We start from the raw sequence: 10,132 nt of genomic DNA, 5'->3' as shown, positions 1-10,132 counted from the left end.
AATGGGCTTCCTCTGTTAATTCAATGTGCGGCTTGAAAAGAGGCAACATTAAGCCGCCTCGGTCTGTCACCAATCGAGTTCTTCCATACTTACGGGTCGTCTGTTCCACTAATTTTGGAGATAAACGATTGCCCGTGTTGCATTTGGGGCCTCTTAACAGCTGCGTTCTCTCACAAACACTTTGTCAGTGGACACATATTTTTGGGGGGGTGCTCGCTTCATATACAAAACGGTCTTAGCTCATTACTCCTCGTGTGTCTGAGAAACGGGTCAAATGACTGCTTCCTACCTTGACGAACTTCCGGGCATGAAGCCAAAAAGAATCGCAGGTCTCATTTTAGAGCTCATCGTTGCCATTAGAATGTCCTTCAAGTGACTTTGGAAGTTGGTTGGAGCTTTTGCTATTCAATTATTCACATGCATGAAGATACGCATCGAGACGATCCACGAGCTGTGTCAAAAAAATAGATGTATTCAAAGAACAGGTTTTCTTTGGGGTGGTTTGCTGTATTGGGACGGACTGAGAGCCACCCGAAATGATTATTTGGTTCCCGTCACGCGACTTAATCAAGTTAGCACAATATTAGGAAGAAACCAGAAAATGGCTTCTCTTTATTTGAAAGCTCCTCGGTCCTCTATCCCGCGTTTACATGTTAGCGCCTGCTGAGACGGGACGTTATTTAATGACGTCATTTCAGGGAGACGGCAATTGGGAGAACCATGACCAAGAACTGCTCGATTAAGCATCACCGAGAGTCCAAAAACGAACTAAACTGTGTCTATGAAAGAATTCAACTTGTGTCCAAAAACACTAGCCAGAAAGACAAGTCGAGCATTTCGCATATCCGTAACTACATTCTTCAAACTGTTTATTTCACATCCCTGCAATGTCATTTCCAGAACTGCCAACAATTCCGGATTGCCTGTATTTTCATTCGGAAAGCACTGACCGCTTGCTCGTTGTGTGTTTGTTCAGGAGATTGAAAAAGAAAAATAATAACTGCACCACTAAGTAATGAGGGAACGCTGTCATCATAAAAATGCAACTCCTACAGCATCAGCATGAACACACCAGCCGGTGGTGATCGGTTGACAGCTCCGTCTCGACTTCAGCCCCAGTGTCCAGAAAATGCGACCGCAAGTCCGATGACACGAGCACGAGTCGATCATTAAACTGCGACCTAGTGCGTCTTGGAGCCAAGTGCGCATATGGCCACCCATAAACTTGAACATGGTGTCGGGACAATCTGGGTAGCCGTTGCCAAGATGACTGCCTGCCGACTTGAGGACTCCAGTTCAGGATCATTCACACCGTGGTTTGTCTGGTCTCTTAGCTCTGACCTGTTTGCCCCTAGCCACATAAAGCCCCCGAGAAATTAGCTGCAGTCATCCTTTGGACACACAAATCCCTCCCCCGCCATGGATGACAAGTGCTTAGAAAGCAAACAGAGACCCAAGTGAAGGTTCTCACGAGACCCCCGCCAAACTGTGTTGAGTAAAAGTTGCCCTTTGATACAAGTGGCAGGAAATTGCGAGAGCAAATCACTTTGTAGTTGTTGCGCACGCACACAATGGATTGATGATAGGACAGAATTATGAAGACCCATTTTATTCATGTTTACCAAAGTGTATTTTTAAAAATAATTCATTTGTCAACAGCTGGTTTCTGACCGGGGATCCACAAGGCGATTCGTCCACGATGATTTGAGGACAGAATTCAAGAGCACATCTAATGCAGGCATTGCGCACTCACAGGCGCATGAAAGCCTTGAATCGGAAACTTTTCTCTTTTGGGCAGAATCTGGCCCTTCGAAAAACAGATTTTCCACACACTTGCGACTGAGCGTCCACGCCGATAGAATACTGTACAACTTATACGGAATTGCCTGTCTTTTTCTCCTCACCGTGTTCAAATATGGTTTCACTTGCAAGTGGAGAAGCTCAATCGTGAAGTCGATTCAAGGTTCGGCTCGGCACCGAAGGGTCAGAGGCCAGAAGGGAAAAAGTTGGGCTTGTGACAAAAGCGAGCGTCGAGGTTTCTGTCTCTCGATGGTGCCCGAGCATCTCCCTCTACAATTGTGATCGTGACAGCCATTGGGGGTGGGGGTGGCGTGGGGCGGTATGCCGGGGGCTTGGGGGCTCCTTCTGCAACGCCAAGGATTTGTTGTGTCCTCCCTCTTGCGCCGGCTCCAGGCTGTCATTCTCTCTCCCGCTCCTCATCCAGAGGGTGCGTTTGCCGATGCTCCCACATTTGCACAGCACAGTCCCACTGCGGACGCAATAAAGCAGAAGTGGACTTCTTACTGGCTTCTCACAGCTCATTCATTCCAGTACTTGAGTCCATTTTTCAAGTGTATGTGCCATCATTTAAGTTGGTGAGGGACTGCCAGGTCAGAAGGGATCATTTTTCCCAATTTGAGGGAAAGTCTCATTCGCCTGAAAAATCGGCCCGTATTACCAGGCACTTCAATGGAAGAGCATGAAACCGTTTATCCCGTGCTCACTTGCCAATGTAAAAAAAAAAGAATGAAGAAAAAGAACCGACCGATTTATCATTTGATATGTTTTGTCATCAGAATGCAAAGTTTTGCTCCAACCATGTCTATTCCCTCGCAACGCCTGAAGGCTCGACTATGAGGAGTCAATCTTCCTACGCTGGGAGTGTAACAAAAAAAAAGATGGCAATCGGAAAATCCTTTTTCATTTAAAATATATGAGTTATTAAGTTAAGCTTGGTGATGTCGTGAATATTTGTCAACTGTGGCCATGCAGACTCTTTTTGTGGTTAAGAGCTACAGAAATAAATATGGAACTTGACTTGCCACTCACAGAGCTACTGATGATGATGTCTTCGTACGGGTGCCAAGTGACGTCCCTCACGCAGGCACCGTGACCCAACAACTTAGAAACCACAGCGCCTGTCAGCACGTCGTAGACTGTGCAAGGACACATGCAAGAAAGAAAAAAAAAAGAAGAGATGATACACTCCGTGAGCGAGAGCGCTGCTCAAAAGAGAGCTTTCACTCACTGACAATCTTGCCGGTGGAGCACCCGGAGTAGATGAATCGCTGTCCCGTGCTGAACTCGGGTGAGAAACGGCACCGGATGAGTGTGTGGAGGACGCCGTGGCCTCGGTACGTCATCACCGAAGTGTCGCCGGCCAGCTTGTGTCGCCTCAGGGCTGCGACGGAAGAAGGCGCAGAAGAAAAAGTCACGTCCTGCTTGAGGACACGTGAAAAGAATCACAGAACGGCGCCGCGCTGAAGGATGACTCGCAGCCCGAGTGTCTGGGGCCAACTTGGAAAGGGAGCGAATGAAATCTTTTTAGCATCGATAAAAACACACTTCATCAACACATCAATGTCTTTGAGCACTGGAAAATGGCAAGCGAGAAATGGATAAGGAGAGAACCTGGAATCTACTGTGCAAAAAAAAAAAAAAAAAACAGAGTGGGAGTATTTCTACTCGATTGTAGTTTTCTTTGGTCTTCGACTGCTCGTACATTTTCTTACCACTTGCATGACAGTGAATAATGTCACATCACGGCAGGGAAAGGACAGCTGGTGCGTTTGGAGGTCGGCCGCACTCGGCGCATACCTCTTTGGGGAACACGCTGCCAGCGGTAATCCCAATTCTGCTGGGTGACGGCCAGGCGCGAGGCCGCCAAGCCTTCCTTGGGCGAGAACTTCCTCACGTCCCAGAGCTTGATGGACTGGTCCTTCGAGTTGCTGATCAGATAGCGCGCATCGCCCTGCCACGGTATAAACAGCGACAACGGAGGTTGGATGATTGATGCCACATGAGGATTTGCGTGTCCACTTTCAACCATGGACAATTATCAACCGCAAAACGACAACACCTTTGCATCGTTTGACCCGGCGGAAGAGCCGGCCTGTGGGCAAGTATTATGACAAAGTCGGATGGTCGAGCTCTCTTGTTTTCTGTGCGCAGCACAGGTGGGCCAAACCCGGGACCGGTCGCCAGGCGACACAAATGGACAGCCTTTCAAAATCACATTTGCATCGATAGAATTTTTTGGAGCGGTTTGGCAGGATAACATTTTGCTAACCGATTAAAGGATATCAGACCGATTCATTTACAGCATAGTCTGCTGGTCAGGCTGCATCTCAGCCCGGGACTGAGAGAGAGACTAGAGCGACTGGTCAGGAGGGCCAGGTCTGTCCCGGGTTGCTCCCTGGACACTCTGGAGGAGGTGGGCAACAGGAGGATGCCAGCTAAGCTAACAGCTATGACGGACGGACCCCCCCTCACCCCTTCCTGCCGACTGCTGTCGGGCTATTGAATAGACGCACCTGAAAACCTGGACTCACCCTCACTCACTCATTTTAAACAGCACAGCCATTTTATGTAGAATATATGCTGATATCTTATATTTTAGATTGCATTATGTACTGTGTACAGTTCATTTTTCTAATTTATTTTGTGCATGCAGATACTTTGCTGATGCATGCTGTAAATTGCAAATTTCTCCATTGTGAGACAAATCAAGGTTTTCTTATTTTAATCGGCCCATTCATGAAAAAAAAAAGATATACAATGCATACATTCCACGAATAAAGATAAGAATGACAAGCGCAACATTTGAATGTTGAAAATCACAACAGAGAGAAAGAAGATTGCTTTGGGTTTTTTATGTGGTTTTTTTTGTTTAGTTTTTTTAAAGTCTTGTGATAAGCTCCCAATGAACTTCTGCCGGTTCTTTGATAGTCAAAGCTCGCTAGGGTAACACTAAGTCCCCCCCCCCAGCGTCCAGGTGGTCTGGGACCGTCGCCCGCACCTTGCTGTGGATGAAGGTGATGCCGTCCCGGTGTCCCGCCAGCTGTCCAACAGGCTGCGGCCGGTCCTCCCGCAGCGTCCTCCTGTCCCACACTTTGCAGAGTGCGTCGTCGCTGCCGGAGAAGAGCAGCTGGGACGAGCTGTCGGCGAACGCCACCGCATTCACGTCATCCTCGTGGGCATCGATCTGCCAAAGGAGAGGGAAAAGTGACACGTTGGAGAGGAGCAACAAAAGAAAAAGACGTGAACAAAGCCACTCCTGCCAACGAGTGGTGATCCAAGATGGGGAGTCGGGGTGATCCCCAAACTACCAACTTGATATTTCTTTACTTTTGTCTTCCACTTTCTCCCTTTCATCATTTTGCCGCTGTCAATTGGGAATTTCTCCATTGTGAGACAAATAAAGGTTTGCTGATCTGATCTTCTGAATAAGTACCACACGCATCAGAGCGAGTCTTGGCTCACCTTGACTCGACAGACAGAGTGGACGTGACCCACAAACACTCACCTTCAGTGTTCTTTTATTCTGCTCGAGGTCAAAGACATAAAGACAGCCGTCATTTGCTCTGAATGGAGAGGAGGAGGAGAGGAGAGCCAACAAACTCGTGTCACGCGTCGGTCTATTCATTCACAAGCTCCTTTGTACTCAACAAGCGGGAATGACGTTCGAAAATGACAGGACCATTCAAACTTGGGAGAAAAATCAAACCAACCAACCGACAACTGTTTTTAAGCCGGAAAAAGCAAACTGCACTCACCCTCCCAGGATCTCTTTGCCATCAGTGGACACGGCCAGGGAGAACACACAGAACCTCCTCTCATCGGGACTACGAAAAACCCAAGCAGACAGGCAAACGGGTTCGTTGACGGCAACCGCGACAACAGTCGCAAAAATCTCAATGCGTCATCCCGTCTTTGAACAATGCTATTTTGAAAAAGGCTGATGGCAAAGGGGGCCACGGTCGCTTCTGCGACGCACAAAAACACAAAGAAAGAACCGGGAGAAAAGGGATGACCCCGACGGCAACGGAGTCGACGCGTTGGGCGAGGAGTGACAGATGACTTGCTTTTGAAAAAGTTGACCTTTCTATGAGGGAGGGGACGGGACTCACTTGAGGTCCAAGGCCGTGTGATTTTCGCTGTCCCCGTCGATACCGCACAGATGAACTGCAGGGGAAACGCAGACAGACCAATGTTTAGAGCTTCGCACTCAAATGACAAAATGTTGTTTTCAATCAGGTTCCAACTCGGTTCCAAGACTGTTTGTTTGCCGCGCCGTCTCCGGGCACTCAGTGAGGAAATACGGCAGGCAAGTACACACAGCAAGCAGAGTTGATTGTCCTTACTGTAGTCCGACCAGCTGGAGTAAAGCACGTGTCGCGCGTCCGGCATGAAGCAGACGTCCAGAACGCTCCAGCCGACATCCCGAGCCTTGACCGTTTGTCGCAGTAGAAAGCGTCCTCTGCTCGTGTCGTACAAGCGGATGTTCTGATCTGAAGCGCAAAGGATTCTCAAAAGGGAAGGAGCCGTATTTCGCATGTCGCATGCCACGGTGTGCGATGCGCGAGGGAATTTTGACATTTCCCCCTTTCGGGCGGTCGTGGCCCCGTTCTTTCAATCGTTGATTTGTATCTGGCCCCCGGGCCGTTGTTTGGGCACCGGCGCAGTAGACGGTGTTAAAACGTTTCATGAAACAATTGCGGTCTTTCGGTTTTGGTGTGCTTTGGGAAATTTACCCTGGCAGGCAGAGAGAAACATGTTGCCATCCTCACTGTAGACGCCACAGAAGGCCTTGTGGTGGTATGTAGCCTTCTGAGAGACCGAGTTTGGCAGGAAACTAGGGTGGAAACACAAGGGATGGACGGCGTGATTCCCCTCGAAAACACACGCCAAAAAAATAAAAGCACAGTGGATCTTGAACTGCGTGGGAACAATGATGCAACCCTTGAACGAACCCTGAGGAAAAACCAACATTTGTTAGATCTTGGCCACTCAGTGAGGTTCGGGCTTCACGTTCAACCGTCAGAACTTTGTTTATGAATGTAGATTAACTTTGGGGTTCAAAAAGCCTCATGAATTGAATGAAGCCTCTTTGCTATGAAACATATCCCGAGTGAAGGTGAAGTTCCAAACGTGCGGCGTGTTCTGTCGGCTTTTTGTTTACGAGGTACTCACTGCGAGCGGATGCGGCTGCACTCTCCGTGCGAAAAGCTGGAGCCTCGACATCTTCCCTGCGTCCTCTAATCAAGAAGACAAAAACACACCCACGCACGCAACAACACACATGAGCGCGGAGAACAACCGCAAGGTGTTCACTGGGCATTTTTATGTGGAGTGAAACCGGAGCCCGCCGGAAGGGAACTCAACTTTAAGTCAAGCGCACTGGACGTTGCCGAAGACAAGATGCCAATTCATATATTGCAAAATCAGTCATTTCTCAACATGGGGGGTTTTCCTGCGTTCAAAGCGCCAGGCCGACCGACACAGCGTAAATTCTCCAGCCGTGCCGATTGAGCGATTGACGTCTCTCGAAGAGAGAGAGCCGTCAGCCGGTCACTGACAGTCGCCATTTTGGCTGACAAATGGCAGAAGATGAGAAAAAAAGAAAGACCGAACACTGACGGAAGTGGGTTTTGGTCTGCCAACGTAAGGGACGATCGGAGAGAGAGAGAGCATCGCATGAGAGCTTTGTGACTCACCTCTGTCAGCATGTGCGTGAAACTTGTTTTGCCTTTCAGATCAGACGAAGCAGTAGCCATCAGGATCTGAGTACGGATCTCACTGCGGTCCACCACGTGCGTGTCAGGCTGGGTGTCCACTATCAAGGTATGACATGAGTCAGAATTGCGGACGGTCACCCAGAAGATTTCGCAGCGGCTTCTCTCTGGCGAGGTTACCGGGCGGATTGTAGCAGCTGCCCAGCCGACCCTCCCATGCCCCATCGCTGTCCTCATCGGAGTCCGAGTACGACTGGACCAGCTGCAGCCCCGTGGCTCCGCTGCCGTGGACCAGTCTGACCTGGCCCCTGCACAGACACAAACCATTGGGCGTCGCCGCGGGGACCTTCACAACGCTGACTGCCTGCCACCCAACGTGTCGCTACTGGTCGACTAGAAACTAGACAACTCGCTACTTCATCTTTGGAGCGGGTGTTATCCCACGACCCGCGGTCGCTCAAGGACTACACGTGATCGAGAGAAACAGACAGAAGCACCGGGTCGTTCTAGATATCAGGGGTGTCGAACCTTTTTCGTGGGTTTTTTTTTTGGGGGGGGATCGGGAGATTTGTTGGTAGGCCTATTTGGCGGAGTTGCTGGCCTCCTGATAGGATCAACGCTCAGAATTCCTTCGCCATGATCACAACGTACTGTGCTGTCTTTTACAAAGATTGAGCACATATGACATCACGACCGGCTTACGTTCAGCAGGGCCCGGTACAATTTTTAAAATCAGTTGTTCAGTTGCTAAGTCTGGATCCAAATGTGCCACATTTGAAATTGATTATAAGAGTGCCGTGAGCTTTTTAACTGCTGCAAAGAAGAAGAAAAAAAGATCACAAATAAAGTCCAGTATCCCTTTAACTGCCTTCTTTTTTTTCCCACTTCACTCAGGCGGCACCGTCATCCGAAGCTTGCTTTTGACTCCAACTTTGGCTCGCAAAAGAGAGGGAAAAAAAACAATTTAAAATAAAGTATATTTCACAAAATGTGAAGAAGCAACGGGTCCTAAATGGAAAAATCCCTAAACCGGGCCTCTCAAGGTGCCACGGTCATTGTAATATTGCGCCATTCTTAAAAAGGCAAGTTGTGAATCTTGACGCTAACATTCGAAAATCTGCAGGCGCCGTGCAACGACGGTAAAGATGTCAGATTTACATTGAAACTGCGCCCCAAAGAGTTGTTCCTATGTTCAGTGTATGAGAGTCGACAAAATTCACCTCCTCAGTAGGTAAGCCAGCACTTCAGCTAAATCAACGTCCTCTTCTGAAGCTGACACTGTGTCTCCTTGCTGCCTGCTGCTGCTGCTGCTCTGGTTTTGCTCTTCTGATTCGGACTGATCAACTGGGTTGCCACTGGTAGATCCCCTTCCACCAGACATCCCAGAACTGGACTGAGAGCCCATAGACTGAAGAGCACCTGGCCGGAACAAAGCGCTGACATTAACATGACAAGTGAGGTCGGAACGGGCATTCAACTACAATCAACTGCCATTTCAATTGGATTTTAATAGAAATGTATTTATACCACGGTGGCGGAGGGCTGGTTTGCATCCTTGACCGCATCGGGGATCCTTATTTTGAAGGTTTCCCGACCCGGTCAGCTGTTTTTCCAGACATGTCACAAGGAAGCAGTGACAGCTCACACAAAGGCTGAAGTAACAGACTGTCAGCTCGGAAAGAGTTTTTTTTCTTCACTTAAAAAAAAAAACAATGAAAACGAATCTGCAGGCAGGAAACCCCAAATTACAGGACTGACATTGCCATAAAGGCCAGAGAGCCAGTTAATTTGGAAGGCAGTTGAACCCAAAGAAGACCTGACGTTCCTAAGATAGGAACTGTTCTTGATCGGTGATGAGAGCGTGGTTCAAATAACGACGGCGGAGCGACGGACTGGCTGACAGTCCTAAAATGTAATTTAGCAATGGCACCCCCCCAAAAAAGCACATGGGAAAAGGGTATACAATGATCCAACACCACGGCCTTGCAGTGGATAAAGCGTCGACGGGAAATAACGTCTCCTGCCTACCTCGAGCTGTAAACAACGAAACAATGTCAAGGCGTGCGTCACTTGAATCCAGTGGACAGCTAGCGAATTCGGTACCACTGAAGCGACGTGACTTGGAGACCTCTAATTTGAGCGAACTGGTTGCGACCATCTCCTCATTTGACATGTTTCGCAAGCATATCCGGGAAGCGGCCCCTGTGCCGTTTGCTTCCCGTGCTCGGCGAGCTGGTCTTCGGGTGAGCTAGCCCCCGATGCTAACGACTTTGACGTCCACATTACCGTTCGGATGTCCAACGGTCTCTCCTTGACACCGCTCCGCGGTCGCTAGCCCCGTTGTGTCACTTCGGTCGAATTCGACATGAAAACGTCTCGTGGTTGATGAAAAATCCCAAGGTCGGCAGCACGGCGCTTCATCCGTCGGCCAGTCGGTAATACGCCATGTTGTTTACAAAAGTCTACCTCTGGTGGCCCTTGACGTCACACGGTTGGCAACGCCGGGAGGCGACGCACCCGTCAATTATTCTGACGAACTTTTCTCCATTTGACTTAATTCACTTAATTTATTTCATTTAGAGGAGAATAGAATACATTCACCAGTCAAGCAGAACCGC

General features: G+C 48.9%; 1 protein-coding gene across 4 annotated transcripts; it reads right to left on the bottom strand.

Annotated features, from left to right (window-relative positions):
- Positions 1-1,593: 1,593 nt before the first annotated feature.
- dcaf11 (ddb1 and cul4 associated factor 11) lies at positions 1,594-10,009 on the bottom strand. 4 transcript variants are annotated; one of them, XR_015098950.1, is made up of 15 exons: positions 9,801-10,009; positions 8,735-8,933; positions 7,695-7,822; positions 7,497-7,615; positions 6,973-7,037; positions 6,534-6,634; positions 6,144-6,290; positions 5,910-5,964; positions 5,556-5,624; positions 5,306-5,363; positions 4,799-4,984; positions 3,598-3,751; positions 3,033-3,181; positions 2,830-2,936; positions 1,594-2,269 (listed from the first exon to the last, which is right to left on the bottom strand). XR_015098950.1 is itself a non-coding variant. In XM_086101456.1 (15 exons), exons 2-15 carry the CDS (start codon positions 8,917-8,919, stop codon positions 2,198-2,200), a joined length of 1,599 nt encoding a protein of 532 aa, XP_085957582.1. In that variant the 5' UTR covers positions 8,920-8,922; positions 9,801-10,007; the 3' UTR covers positions 1,594-2,197. The 4 variants fall into 4 exon arrangements, 3 of the variants coding, with proteins under 3 accessions (XP_085957582.1, XP_085957581.1, XP_085957583.1); XM_086101456.1 differs by having other exon boundaries at positions 3,029-3,181; positions 8,735-8,922; positions 9,801-10,007; XM_086101455.1 differs by having other exon boundaries at positions 3,029-3,181; positions 9,801-10,005.
- Positions 10,010-10,132: the final 123 nt, after the last annotated feature.

Source organism: Hippocampus guttulatus, chromosome 21, assembly GCF_054856545.1.
Source record: "Hippocampus guttulatus isolate MCC_2025c chromosome 21, RoL_Hgut_1.0, whole genome shotgun sequence".
NCBI classification, from domain to species: domain Eukaryota; kingdom Metazoa; phylum Chordata; class Actinopteri; order Syngnathiformes; family Syngnathidae; genus Hippocampus; species Hippocampus guttulatus.
This window is presented reverse-complemented; position numbering and strand designations above follow the sequence as displayed.

Coding starts and splice junctions, on each gene's coding strand:
- dcaf11 (XM_086101457.1), bottom strand. CDS start 9,687: ATGTCAAATGAGGAGATGGTCGCAACCAGTTCGCTCAAATTAGAGGTC. Junction 7,038..7,496: donor TCACGCACATGCTGACAGAG/GTGAGTCACAAA, acceptor CTTCTTGATTAG/AGGACGCAGGGAAGATGTCG. Junction 5,625..5,909: donor CACACGGCCTTGGACCTCAA/GTGAGTCCCGTC, acceptor GGTTTTTCGTAG/TCCCGATGAGAGGAGGTTCT.